The following is a 13,497-nucleotide window of genomic DNA, read 5'->3' as shown; positions in this document are numbered from 1 at the left end:
AACATGGACCGGGTGTCTTTGTCAGTCAAAACCACCTACCGTATTCGACGTAATAAGCGCCCCGCTCTAAAAAGCGCCCACGGCGATATTTGCTAATATATTGGCTAGTGAACAATCCCAATTAGCACCCCTTCCGATTGATCAATGTACGGAAGACTTATTTATTCAGTATAATACGCACACGTGTGTTATATGCACCCTTATTTATGGGCAATTAAATTTTGGAAAAATATATCCAAAAGAGAGAGCAAGAGAATTTTGCTTCAATGAATCTGCTAGCCGTGTATAATATTATTCATTGAGAAACTCACTGGGCTGTGCTTATGTCTATAACACACGGTGTAGCCGCGAAAAGCTGCCATCCTGCTGATGTGGCTTCAAGCAACAGTTTTGGACCCATCAAGTTCAGGGGTAGAATAGGTCTTAAGCAACCAATGCTTGCCCTAAGAAGCGACTAACTGGATCGGGTGGTCAGGCTCGCTGACTTGGTTAATGCATGTCATCGTATTCCAAATGCGTGGATCGATGCTCATGATGTCAATCGCCGAATTGTCTGGTCCAGACTCGATTATTTACAGACCGCCGTCATACAGCTGGAATATTGCTGGTTGCGGCGTTAAACAACAAACAAACAATATGATTTGGAACGCGAAGATGTCTGTATTCACAAACGACCGTGATATTTTTAAAAAAAGGTATAAGCGGCAAGTAATCAATAAAATACTTAACTCGCTCCCGTGTGAGACCAATTTTATGAAACTCGTGAATAGGTCAGATATGATAACTATTACTCGTTTAAAATAGTAGGTATTACAGGGGAGCTCGTGTAGTATTCTATATTTATGTCACAATTTCCAAACCTTAATATGTGGAATGTAACGTGATAAAACATATGTAAACTTTGTACATTTTCCCAATGTTAATACATACACAGTAATCACACATAAAAGAAATGGACACTGTCATTTTTATTGTGGACGTAGATATTTATATCAGTTCTAACACGCTTGACATTTTTCCCGCGTCATCGCCCGGAAGTGACCTGCGTGTCAACAGTGAAGGAAGTTACCTGTCCAGGTGAGTGTGTTGTCTCTCGTCTCTCTCCGTGTGTCTCTCTACACACAGGAAACTGTTTGATATTCAGCTCCAAACTTACATGTATATGTCAAGATACTACCAGGATGCTGAAGGTTGTACCTGTACCTCTATTCTACAAGGTATAGACATGATATTAGTGTTAGCTGACTGACACACATACCTACTTTCGTTTTACAACGAGGTCGGGCTCCATTCATACAAGCCATTAAACGCCTTTCCTGTCAGTAGTGTATAGAAAACGCTCAATCGTGTCGCCGTGTGTAATAGAGGTAGAGTTACGTGCAGACATGTACTTGCTCACACCACACCGACAAGTTTGTTTGTTTGATTTTGTGGTTTCTGTTTTGCGTGTTGCTTAACGCCTCACTCGGCAGTATTCCAGCTATATGAGGGCGGTCTGTAAATAATCGAATCTGGGGTCTTTTTGTCACTTTCTTATTGTGTTTCTTTGTTGGTTTGTTGTTTAACGTCGCACTCGCGTTGTGACGTGGTCTGTAAATAATCAAGTCTGGACCAGACAATCCAGTGATTGACACCATGTGCATCGAACCACGCAATTGGGATACGATGACATGCATCAATCAAGTAAGCGAGCCTGACCACCCGATCCGTTAGTCGCCTCTTACTTCAATTATAGTCGCACACTTATACAACGACGTGTGTTTGTGTGCTGAAAGAACAGTTATAGTGAACTGGTAGGGTGGGGTTACTGCCTGTGTGCTATTAAGATGATTGGACTTATATAACGACGTGTGTGTGTGTGTGTGTGTGTGTGTGTTGGGGAGGGGGGAAGGGGGTGGATGGGGGTGGGTGGGTGTGTGTGGGTGTGTGGCTGCTGGTACTGGTCCGAACAAATGCCGATTTTATAGTCCTAGCCAACTGAGAGACCTTGCCGCAGTTTAACATGAATACCCCACTAGTAAACTGTATACTGACTCCCAGCCGACTAATTGATTTGGTTCTCTTAATGCCAAGCGCCAGGCAGGGTACCATCTCTTAACGTATGACAAGACCGGGAATAGAACCCCGATCTTCCGCCCCCGGGGCGCACGCTCGACCACCAGACCTAAGAGACGGTCCTAATATTAGGTTCTACATAGAGGAATAAAGTGTATAAAATCCCGCGATGATGATAATAAAATATGGCTTTATTATTGTGATCACAAATGCATGCTGAAAGAATTAGTTCTGCTTTATCAGTAGTACAATGTTTCTGGGCGTGTGTGCATTAATGGGTTCCTTAAGGTGAATAGGTGAATAGGTGCTCATTGAACAGTAGATCAAGAATACTAGTATGCAACATATGCTGCGTAAAATAGTGCGATGTTTGATGTATTTGGATTTCGGTTGTTTGATTTTGTGGATATTTGTAGTGTAATTCTAATGTAGTTGTTAAATCACCGAGTAACCATTTGACAACACCTGGATTATTGGTTGTACGTTGTATCTGAATGAACATGAATGGGGAATGTTTCTAGAACTGTGCGCACCACGTGGGCTTGTGTGCAGTAATGGGTTCCTTAAGGTGAATAGATGCTTATTTCATAACACCTGTTAGTATACACACATTATTCTATGGACGCATGATCATTATGTTGGTTTAATGCTACACTCGACACAGATCAAATTGGTTGTGTTCTACATTAAAACAATTGTCCTATGTGTCGTTGTCATCTTGCATATTGTGTAGATGAGTGGACTTCACACAGTGTATCAACGTTGGAAATCGAACCCGGGTCATGAACTCAACGTCATTAGCGAACGCTTTAACCACAAGACTACCTCACCATCCCAGTGTTTTTTTATTATTTTTATTGACCCACCCCCACCAGTATGTGACCCTTACTTTCTAATCACTGTTAGGGAGGACCTTTCTAAACTCAAATGTTCACACTGTTTACCCACTCATGTTCATCATTCGCTCAATTCAAATTAACCAAAGCATTTATCAATTAGGTTCTTATTTGTTTTATATTTGTAAGCTAATAAAAAATAAAATCCCTTCCTGTTCGTTTTGAAAAACGATATGTATTTAACTGGTCTTAATTATGTGTGAGTGAAATAGTTTTGTTTAACGCTGCTTTTAACAGTATTCAAGTTATAGCACGGCGTGTCAGCTTAATGTGGGAGGAAAGCCCGAAGTGATGGAGGTCTTAGACGTTTACCACTACAGAGAAACCCACGAGCATGGGTATGGTGCTGAGAAACCTTGAAACATAATCGGGGCGAACAGGAATTCGAACCCACAATCATAGGGTTCTGGCGTGCCCAAGGGACGCAACTTTGCACAACGAATCGCGGCCATCCGTGCCCCAAATTATGTGTGACATCGGATTGATATGAACATATGATTACGGTTGATTGTGATAGGAGAAATGTAATTAAAAAGTACATGTTTTAAGGCAACAGTTTGTGTTTTCATCAATAATAAAAGTGTCTATAGATGACTGAGAAACGAGTCTACTAGAGTGAGGAAGAATAGCTCAACAGAAACAAAATGTTTGTCTTCCGGATCAACGCAACAAGTGGCCACATGATTACAAGATTGTTCCTTGTATGGCATAGATGGTCTCAGAAAAACATGTAATTAGCCAATTCGATAAAAATACTACATATTCAGAGACACTCAATTGGATGCTTCACTATACAAACGTCGCATGGTTATGCATCTTACACACATACAATTGACATATCTATCTCAGTATTGTTTTGTGTCTTTCAGAATGGACACCTTCCCGAAGTGTTCCGTCTGTCATCAGGAGTTTACACTGAAAGGTCCAGTCCCCTACTTACTGCCCTGTCTACACGCCGTGTGTGAGACGTGTGTGACATCTGCGGCTGGCGGTGTGATATCATGCTCCACATGTCAGAGGGAGGTCAACCTCACAGACACAAGTCTCCAGAAGGATGCAGTCAGACAGAAGGAAATATTCCACCTGACAGTCAAACATCGCCCCACAGAGCTCCTCTGTACACATGAAGATGACGGGAACCAGGCTGCGTGTTGGTGTCAGGAGTGTGAAGAGTTCCTCTGTGAATACTGCCAGAACATGCACAGCAGCTTCAAACTTTCCAGAAATCATGCTGTGCACAACTTTGGGGATATAACCCCGCAAAACCTTGAAATTGAAACAAATTGCAGTATTCACAAACGGTATCCGCTTGATTTGTTTGACAAAAGCTGCGACATGTGTATCTGCTCCATGTGCCGGAGAGGAGAGCACGCGGATCACGAGGTTGGTTACCTGGATGAAGCTGCTGAAGGAGTTACACAGCGGATTGAACAACACGGCAAAGATCTGTCGGCGTTACTGTCTCGTCAGCAAACACACCTTCAGAGTATCAGACAAGATACACAGTTGACGAACAGGACACAGGACAGATTTAGGAAGACAATAGAACATACCTTCCGGTCTTTAAGATCACAACTTGACCAGAGGGAGAAGGAACTCCTGATTGATCTTGAAAGTCAGACGAGGGAAACCAAGACAACTCTACATGCTCTTGAAGCCTCATGTGAAGAGCATCATGCAAGGTGCACCGACATTTCAGGTTACATCCGAAAATGTCTTCTCTATGCTTCAAAATCGGTTCTCCTGCAGCTGGAGACCACTGTTGAGGGGATGACTCGGACCTGCCTAGAAACTGCTTCACCCGAAACACATGATGTACCTGAAGCTGTCTTCAACACCAATGGCTTGTCAAAACTGAAATCAGATATGTCTGGATTTGGTAACATCACTACCTTGAAAGAAGATTCAGAAGGGGGAACACCTGAGGGTATGCATCTTAAAACAGTTATTGTGCTTTATTGATGATATGTGCCCAAATTCTGCTTAACTTGATTCATGTGTTTCGTGGTTCTATTTAATTAAAGCATTGTTTAACATTCACAATTTGCTTCTACAATTACAGATAAGCAAACACAAACTGATGATGACTATTTGGCGGAGCTGGAACAGAAACACGAAATGGTAAGTTTGATTAGAAAGGGACACACGTAGGCATAGGCCCTCAGTCATTTGTTTTATATTTCATCCATATTGCCTGAATATCTAAGAAGTCAAACAACATGAAATTGGTTTGTAATCATTTTGTCACACACACTGAGAAGAGTGTGAGTGAGTATGGTTTTACGCCGCTTTTAGCAATATTCCAGCAATATCACGGCGGGGGACACCAGAAATGGGCTTCACACATTGTACCCATGTCGGGAATCGAACCCGGGTCATCAGCGTGACGAGCGAACGCTTTAACCACAAGGCTACCCGACCGCCCCCACTGAGAAGAGAATGGTGAGATTATATAGTTGTTGTCAGACAGAGAAGGGTTTGGTTTATATACTACTTAAATGTGCAACCCGTAGAGACATCTACCCCCTTTTACCCTATTGCTTGTCTTGTCCAGACTTGATATAGCTGAAGTTCCTGTCACAAGTTGAAGGAGTTTACAATGCAAACACCACTATTTGCATGTATCCTTACTATAAATCGTATTTGGGTTATATCTATTTCATGAGCAGCCATTCCCTTTTCTTATTTGTAGATGCCAGCTGAGAAAGACAAATCCTGCCAGGTCGCCTCAGAAACCATTGATCATCTGCAAACCCTGATTGGTATGTATCCTGGTGCTCGTCTTGTTTTCACATCCTGTTTGTGGTCTACTCCTGGTAATTGTCGTCTTTTCACTTCCTGTCTGTGGTCTGTTCCAAGTAATGGTCCTGTTTTCACTTCCTGTCTGTGGTCTGTTCCTTGTACTGATCGTATTTTTACTTTCTGTCTGTGATCTGATCCTGGGCCTGGTATTTTTTTCACTTCCTGTCTGTGGTCTGTTCCTGGTGATGGTCCTGTTTTCACTTCCTATCTGTGGTTTGTTACTTGTGATGGTCTTGTTTGACTTCCTGTCTGTGGAACATTATTACGTCACACTAGATATGTACACTTTAGACAGTGGCTTACAATTCTATTTTTCTTGGCAAATAAAAAGACACAGCAGTATGTGAGCCATCTTCCCGAGGCAAGGGAGTTATCTAACTGTAAAGAGTGGAAACTGGACTAATAAAGTACCTTTACTCCCTTGCCTCGGAAAGATTTATGTGACCTGGTATGTGACCCAGTACTCTTAAGTCTACACTCAAGGACGATATACTGTTGTTTGTCTTGCAGGTGTCCTAACTGAAGGCTGTGTTCATCTGATCTGTGTAGCAGACAGACGCTTGGTCCTGCATTGTGAGTACCTACATCAGTCCATTAAGTGGATACATACTTTTATTTACAATCTGTCTTTGCAAATTCTCTTTTGCGACCGCTTAGTATCATATTGCTTCTTCAATATTCATAGCCTGTGCATGTAGTGAAAACACAGTTAAAATGTGTTATTCGTAAGCATGTACTGATTTTATTTGGCTATTTCTTGTTTGCTTTAAATATAGCTTCATTTTCTGTAACACCGTGATTTGCATTGTCGTATAATAGTTGGTCTACATCAACAGGTATGTCATGAACAATATTTCTTATGAGATAATCATATGCATTTTCACGTGTATTTGAACATATGCAGTTCGTGTGATCTTTTATACCAATTCTATATAAACAATAAGTACCATCTTTTAACGTCTTTTGGTATGACGCGGCCGGGAACCGAACCCCGGACCTTCCGCTCACCGGGCGAACGCTCTACCACTAGACCATTGAGGCGGTCTCAACAGGCGGGACATAGAAGGGGCATAATTCGTAATAGTCACTGGTGGCGCTACGATCGAGCCCAGAAATTCAAGGCTGGTTCGGCAAGGGTGGAAAATGGACTTTTTCAATCAGTTTACTCTCTTGCCTCTTGCAATTTTAAATACAGCAAGCAAAATCTTAGGTACACAATATTTCAACACATCGGCGAAATTTATGAGCAGCAAATTGTCAAAAAGGCACGTAAGATACTAAATGACAGCAGTGATATATTTCATTCCGAATATCAGATTCTACCTACTGTCCGTCGACGGCACTGGCCGATGGTGAAAACAAACAGGGCCCGGAAATCATTCATACCAGCCAGTATTAACCTTTTAAATGATTATATGTTTAATACTTTTGAAAAGTTCGCTGTACATAAATCTTATCCTGTCGTTATCCCTTTTATTACAGTTTACTATTGCTGTGATATAAATACATATACTTTAAAATAACATTCTTTGTCGTCACATTGATAGTGTTTAATTTTCTACATGTTTTTACTTGTGGTTATATTAGTGTCTTATTTTCTTATGTACATATTTTTATATCATATATATTCTTGTTTTTAATATTTAGTGCTAATCAACTGTGCAAAACGAATTTCCCTTGGGATGATAAGGCCTCATCTTATCTTATAATATTCTGGAAAACTTAAGTTGTTTCTGATTTGTTGACAAATACAAGCAGAGTTGGGCATTGTCTCGTCATATGAAGGTTCGAATACAAAATAAGGATCAATGTTTTCAAAAGAGGTAAAGCTGGTATGAGGAAGATAAGTATTTTAAAAGAAATCTGTGTATCAAATATTTTCATAGAAGACCCGCGGGTCTCACCAGCAAATACAAACCTTGCTAGTTTTTCCTGCAAATTGCCGATAGGATGATGTCACGGAGTGTATTATCCCACGCCACGAAGTGGGGTGGGGGATATTGGAACGGAGGCCGTCCGTCCGTCCTCCCGCCCGCTTCTCAAATGGGATACAGTTTCTCAAAAACTATTTAAGTCAGAGACAAGAAATTTACATACTGATTATACTGGTCATGACCTCAGATGGGTTCGAAAATTGGTGTCGTAAATTCATTTTTTACAGAGTTATGGCCCTTGCTCTATGCTTTTCAACTTTGTGCGTACTGCGTTAATTTGGACACGTATTCTCGGAAACTACAGACTTTACATGAATGAAAGTTTGCAAGTCTCTAAAGGCTGAGTTCACTAATTTGTCTCCTCATTAATACTTTTAGAGAGTCATGGCCCAAGCTCCGTGCTTTTCAACTAAGTGCATCTTAGTGCAATGGGGACAAGTTTTCACAGAAACGTCTGAAGTCACTCGAATGAAAGTTTGCAGTCTTATTTATCAAGAGGATACTTGTCAAGACTGAGTTCGAAAATTGGTCCAATTTTTTTTATGTTTACGGACTTCTGGCCCTTGATCAAGGTTATTGTACTTGGTGCACAGTGTGTGCTATGGAGACATGTTTTCTCAGAAAATACTGGAGTTAGCTTATTTGTTGCTTAACGCCGGTCTGTAAATATTCGAGTCAAACAAAATTCTGTTGTGCCCCATTGGGGGGGGGTAACCTATGATTGTGGATTCGAATCCTGGTTCGCCACGATTATGTTTCTCGGTTTGTCAGCACCATAGCTCGTGGGTTTCCCCGAAGTGGTAAACGTCTGAGACCTGCATCACTTCGCTTTTCTCCCACATTAAGCTGACACGCCGTGATATAACTGCAATACTGTGTTCAAAGCGGCGTTCAATCCAACGAACTCACTCACACACCCCTGGCGGGGATTGATGACATTGTTTTCATTTTAGTGTAGAGGTAATTTTTCTCATAATTAACAGAATGTCCCTTGTTTATTGTGTTATGGTTTGTGTCCTGTACTGATAATGCTGCATGCCTACTATCTCCCAACGTCAACCCGCCGAGACACGTGGGTACACAAGCCCCGACAGTGCGACACCAGGTCACGTGACAATGTGATCTTATCATTGTTTGACATGTAATTTACATGTCCCCATTATACCGCGTTGACTCGTATACGCCTGTGATTGCGATTATTCGCCCTCTGAATATCCCTGTGTGTTACTTATTCAAAATCTCAACTGCACTTTTTTCAGATTTATATGAAGTCTGATCACTGAATGTTAATGTTTTGTGTCTACCGTGCTGATACATATAATAACTTACGAACCATTCACTAGATCTGGGGGTAGAATAGGTCTTCAGCAAACCATGCTTGTTGTAGAAAGCGACTATGCTTGTCGAAAGAGACAACTTACGGGATCGGTGGTCAGGCTCGCTGACTTGATTGATGCAATTGCGTTGATTGATGCTCATGATGTCATTCAGTGGATTGTCTGAATCAATTTTTTTACAGACCGTCATATAGCTGTAATATTGCGGATAGAGGCGTTAAACAACAAACAAACAAACATATACCAGACCCATTAAGAACTAAATTTACATTCGGGTCAAAGTATTGTCAGTTAGTCCAATGTAAACACAAATCATAGATCCAGATGTAATAAACATAGGGTTATATTTTCGTAAACTGCAATGCGATTATATTACGCTATTTATATATCAGGACAGCGTACTTAGCTGCCAATTCCAAGCATGTAAATATCATTATAGACCGAAACTTTCACTATATTTGTCTCATGTTTATTCGCAAATAAACTACATTCATATTTTGTAGGTACACACCTGAAGTATGACAAAGACAGAGTCAATCTCGACAAAGTTCACATCAACACAGAAGGAGACCTGGTCAACAGGAAGTCGGGCACCAGACCTGCAGGGGAGGGGAGACTGAAGAAGTATAAGGGCACATGTAGCACTTTCCCCCTCCCCCGGGCTGGCAGTCCCCAGTACTGGGAGATGCAATCTAGGGTCAGCCTGGATGAAACACTCATAGGGAACTTGTTCATCCTGGAGGTTGGTGTGTGCAAGGAGGAGCAGAGGGACGTGTGTCTTTGCCTAGGTGGAAGTCCCAGCTCCTACAGCATGACCGTCGCCCACTGTACTATACACGGCGGGATATGCAGGAAGACATGGAAGGAGAGGGAGAATGTACTGCATCTGCCTGACACTCTCCCAAACACAGTAGGTGCATCACACACACTGCATTACGGTGTTGTCTATGATGACGCCAGGAAGAAGATTGTCTTCATTGATGTGAAGGAGAATAAAGTGATATCGACGTTAGACAATGTAGACTCGAGTCAACCACTGTGGCCGATGTTCGGGGTGTATAACCCACGTCGCCTCACTGTCAGCATGACACTTGTAGTGGGCAGCGACATCAACATGACAGAGGAGAAGAAAGCAATGATTGTCAAGGCACTGTCGTAATGGTGATAATGAACACTATATGAATGTCAAGGAGTTGGGTTGTTAAATATAGTTATCAAACTGAATTAGATAAACTCAGAAAATAAAACCACTTGGAATTATATATTTGATACAGGTGATTATTTAGAGAAGTTCTGAAAATAGGGGGGCGGTTGGGTTGCCGAGTCGTTAATGCGTTCGCTCGTCAAGCCGAAGACCCAGGTTTGATTCCCCACATGGGTACAATGTGTGAAGCCCATTTCAGGTGTCCACCTCCTATATTATTGCGGCGTAAAACCATACTCACTTACTCACTGAAAATAGTGCCACAATCAACATTGCCGCATCATGTCTATTTAGAGCCTTTGGCGTTGATAATTTTGAACTACTGGTAATTGAGTGACGTTTTTTTCGTTTGATATTAAATATGTTGTATTCATTGAGTGTATTTAGGAAAAATATCAAATGTATGTTTAAAGGCGCCTCCAGCATTTCTTTAGGGAATTTCACAACAACAATGAGAGTGGGACTTTGTTTCCTTACATTCGCTTCCACGGAGGAAACTCCTGAACATAGTCAAAGCATGTTTCAATGACTATTGATATGTGAGCGAGTGTAGTTTTACGCCTCTTGAAACAACATTCCGCAAAATCACGCCAGGGGACACCAGAAATTTCAAACATTTTACCCATGCATGTGTGGAATCGAACCAGTGTTAGTGGTCTGACGAGTGAATGCTCTCACCACTGGACCACCCCACCGCCCCTGGTTATTGTGGAAATATTGGTTAACTTTCCTGTACTGTTGTACACTTGTTTCTTATAAGATTTATGTATACACAGAGATTGTATAACATGTATGCATATATATCTGACCCGTGAAGAGCCGGTGTAGAATAGGTCTTCAGCAACCCATGCTTGCCGTAAAAGACGACTACGTTTGTGGTAAGAGGCGAATGGCGGGATCGGGTGGTTAGGATCGCTGACTTGGTTGATTCATGTCATCGTATACCATCGATGCCCATGATGTCAATCAATGGATTGTCTGCCCTGATTCGATTATTTGCAGACCACCGTCATATAGCTGGAATATTGCTTAGTGTGGCGTTACACAGGAAACATCACATTTATGTCTTCGATTATCTGTGATTTTGTAACAATATTATGTTGAACTTTTTTGTCTCCAAGGCAACAGGCTTGAAATGGAATTGGAGTTGGAATAACTCAAAAGTTGTTTAATATTTATTGACTTCTTGTAAAATACTGTTTTATAGTTAAGTGTTGTAAACTGACGGAAGGCATGGTACGTGTTCCATGCCGAGGTTAGAAACCTTTCAGTATTTCTTTAAGATAATTCAGATCAATTAGTTTCTACCTTTATTTTTAAGAACTGGGCTTAGTTTTAAATTTGAGTCATATCTATAGCTATCTATCCTTATGTATAACTGCTTTAGAAGGACTTGTACATACATAGCAAACTCGTTCGCCAATTGCGCATATACATGAACCTAGTAAAGTGCCTATCACTGAATAAATTTTACCAATTCACTTTACCTTCATTTTCCACGGATTTAGACAGCATCGCTAGTGAATGTCGAGTTTTATTAACCTGAAGTCCACAATGACTGTTTCGCTACTTCTGTTGTGTTCCCAACATCATTGGGGGGCACGGGTGGCCCAGTCCTCTGAGGTGCCGCGATTCGCTGTGCAGCGTTGCGTCCCTTGGACACGCCAGAAACCTATGATTGTTGGTTCGAATCCCGGTTCGCCCCGATTATGTTTCTAGGTTTGTCAGCACCATGCCCGTGCTCGTGGGTTTCACCGAAATGGTAAACGTCTAAGACCTGCATAACTTCGGGATTTCCTCACACATTAAGCTGACACGCCGTGATATTACTGGAATACTGTTAAAAGCGGCGTTAAACCAAACTCACTCACTCACACTCAAACCAATACATAATAATATCTATGAGCAGCTGGATGCTGATGATGTGCATCATCATCTTTTTGTGTGCAATTTATGAATTTCACCACTGGATTATTAACAGATTTTAAACCAGACTGTCAAGAGAGCAATGTTTTGATATCTTTTGATTCACGTCTTGCTTCTTTGTACTTTCTATAGCGTTCATCGTCCGTATCGTGAAGTTTTTCCGAGTGACATCTTCTCAATATGGGAGCAGTCGGGTAGCCTTGTGGTTAAAGCGTTCGCTCGTCACGATGAAAACCCGGGTTCAATTCCCAACATGGGAACAATGTATAAAAACCATTTCTGGTGTCCCCTGGCGTGATATTGCTGGAATATTGCAAAAATCGGCGTGAAATCAAACTCACTCACTCTTCTCGTTATGGAGAGGTTTTATGTCGTCTTTTTACCAATGTTGTTTAAGGTACACGGGATATGTTGAGCACAGTATTCTGTTGTTTGAGGAGTCTTTCAGTGCATGTACGATACAGTCGTTGTAAGAGTTGATCTATTCCTCCAGAGACATCTCAACACAAGTCTCTCGAAGACGGTTCTCAATCTGATACCGATATATCATCTAGTCAACGTTGCTTGCATTCTTCCAGGTAATCTTGTCACCATTGTGTTTTCTGGACCCGACTACATAGAGATACACTACTGTAGGCAAGTGGTCAGACACACTGTAGGGCACACTAAAGTCCATCATATGGACTTCCATACCCGTGAAGATTCGGGCTAGAATTGGTCTTCAGCAACCCATGCTTGTCGTAAAAGCGACTAACGGGATCGGGTGGTAAGGCTCGCTGACTCCAGATTCGATTATTTACAGGCCGCCGTCACATCGCTGGACCATTGCTGAGTGCGTCGTTAAACAACAAACCAAACCAAACTAAACCATCATATGGTCCGTCACACAAGGAGGTAATCTATATTCCAAGCACATCATCAGTGAGCGTTCTCGGAGGATTAAACTTTGTTGAGAACGTATTTTGAGACTGCCCGTCTAGAGGAACAACGGAAATGAGACCATGGAGTGATCTCTGTAAACATGACGCACGTCTTTTCTAGGGAGTTGAAGATGTGTGCGTAGATCTGCATTAAAATCCCCCAGGAGAAAACTGTCACCTCCATGTGAATATTGGTCATGCATCGCCATGGTAAGGTCAAGAGCACACACACTGTCAAGAACATTGGAAGATGACAGATGTGTTCCGATGGCATGGATCAGTTCTTCATAGTGAATTGTCGGCCCTAATATACGGTCCCTGCCAATTGTTCCGAGTAGTGTGGCCTCGGACTGTTTAGATTTCCTGACGAATATCGCCACGCCTCCAACAGGCGGATGTCTTGTCATAAACAGGGCGTCCCTT

General features: G+C 41.8%; 1 protein-coding gene across 1 annotated transcript in view; it reads left to right on the top strand.

Moving 5' to 3' along the window:
• Positions 1-1,045: 1,045 nt before the first annotated feature.
• The window catches only part of LOC124123815 (transcription intermediary factor 1-alpha-like), an 80,923-nt gene continuing 68,471 nt past the window's right edge, over positions 1,046-13,497 (top strand). The window contains exons 1-2 of the mRNA XM_048396569.1: positions 1,046-1,077; positions 3,821-4,878. Of these exons, the coding sequence (XP_048252526.1) occupies positions 3,822-4,878 (1,057 nt within the window). The 5' untranslated portion in view covers positions 1,046-1,077; position 3,821. The remainder of the gene's footprint in view (positions 1,078-3,820; positions 4,879-13,497) is intronic.

The sequence above is a fragment of the Haliotis rufescens genome, unplaced genomic scaffold (assembly GCF_023055435.1).
Source record: "Haliotis rufescens isolate VD_foot unplaced genomic scaffold, xgHalRufe1.0.p SCAF_152, whole genome shotgun sequence".
NCBI classification, from domain to species: Eukaryota; Metazoa; Mollusca; class Gastropoda; order Lepetellida; family Haliotidae; genus Haliotis; species Haliotis rufescens.
This window is presented reverse-complemented; position numbering and strand designations above follow the sequence as displayed.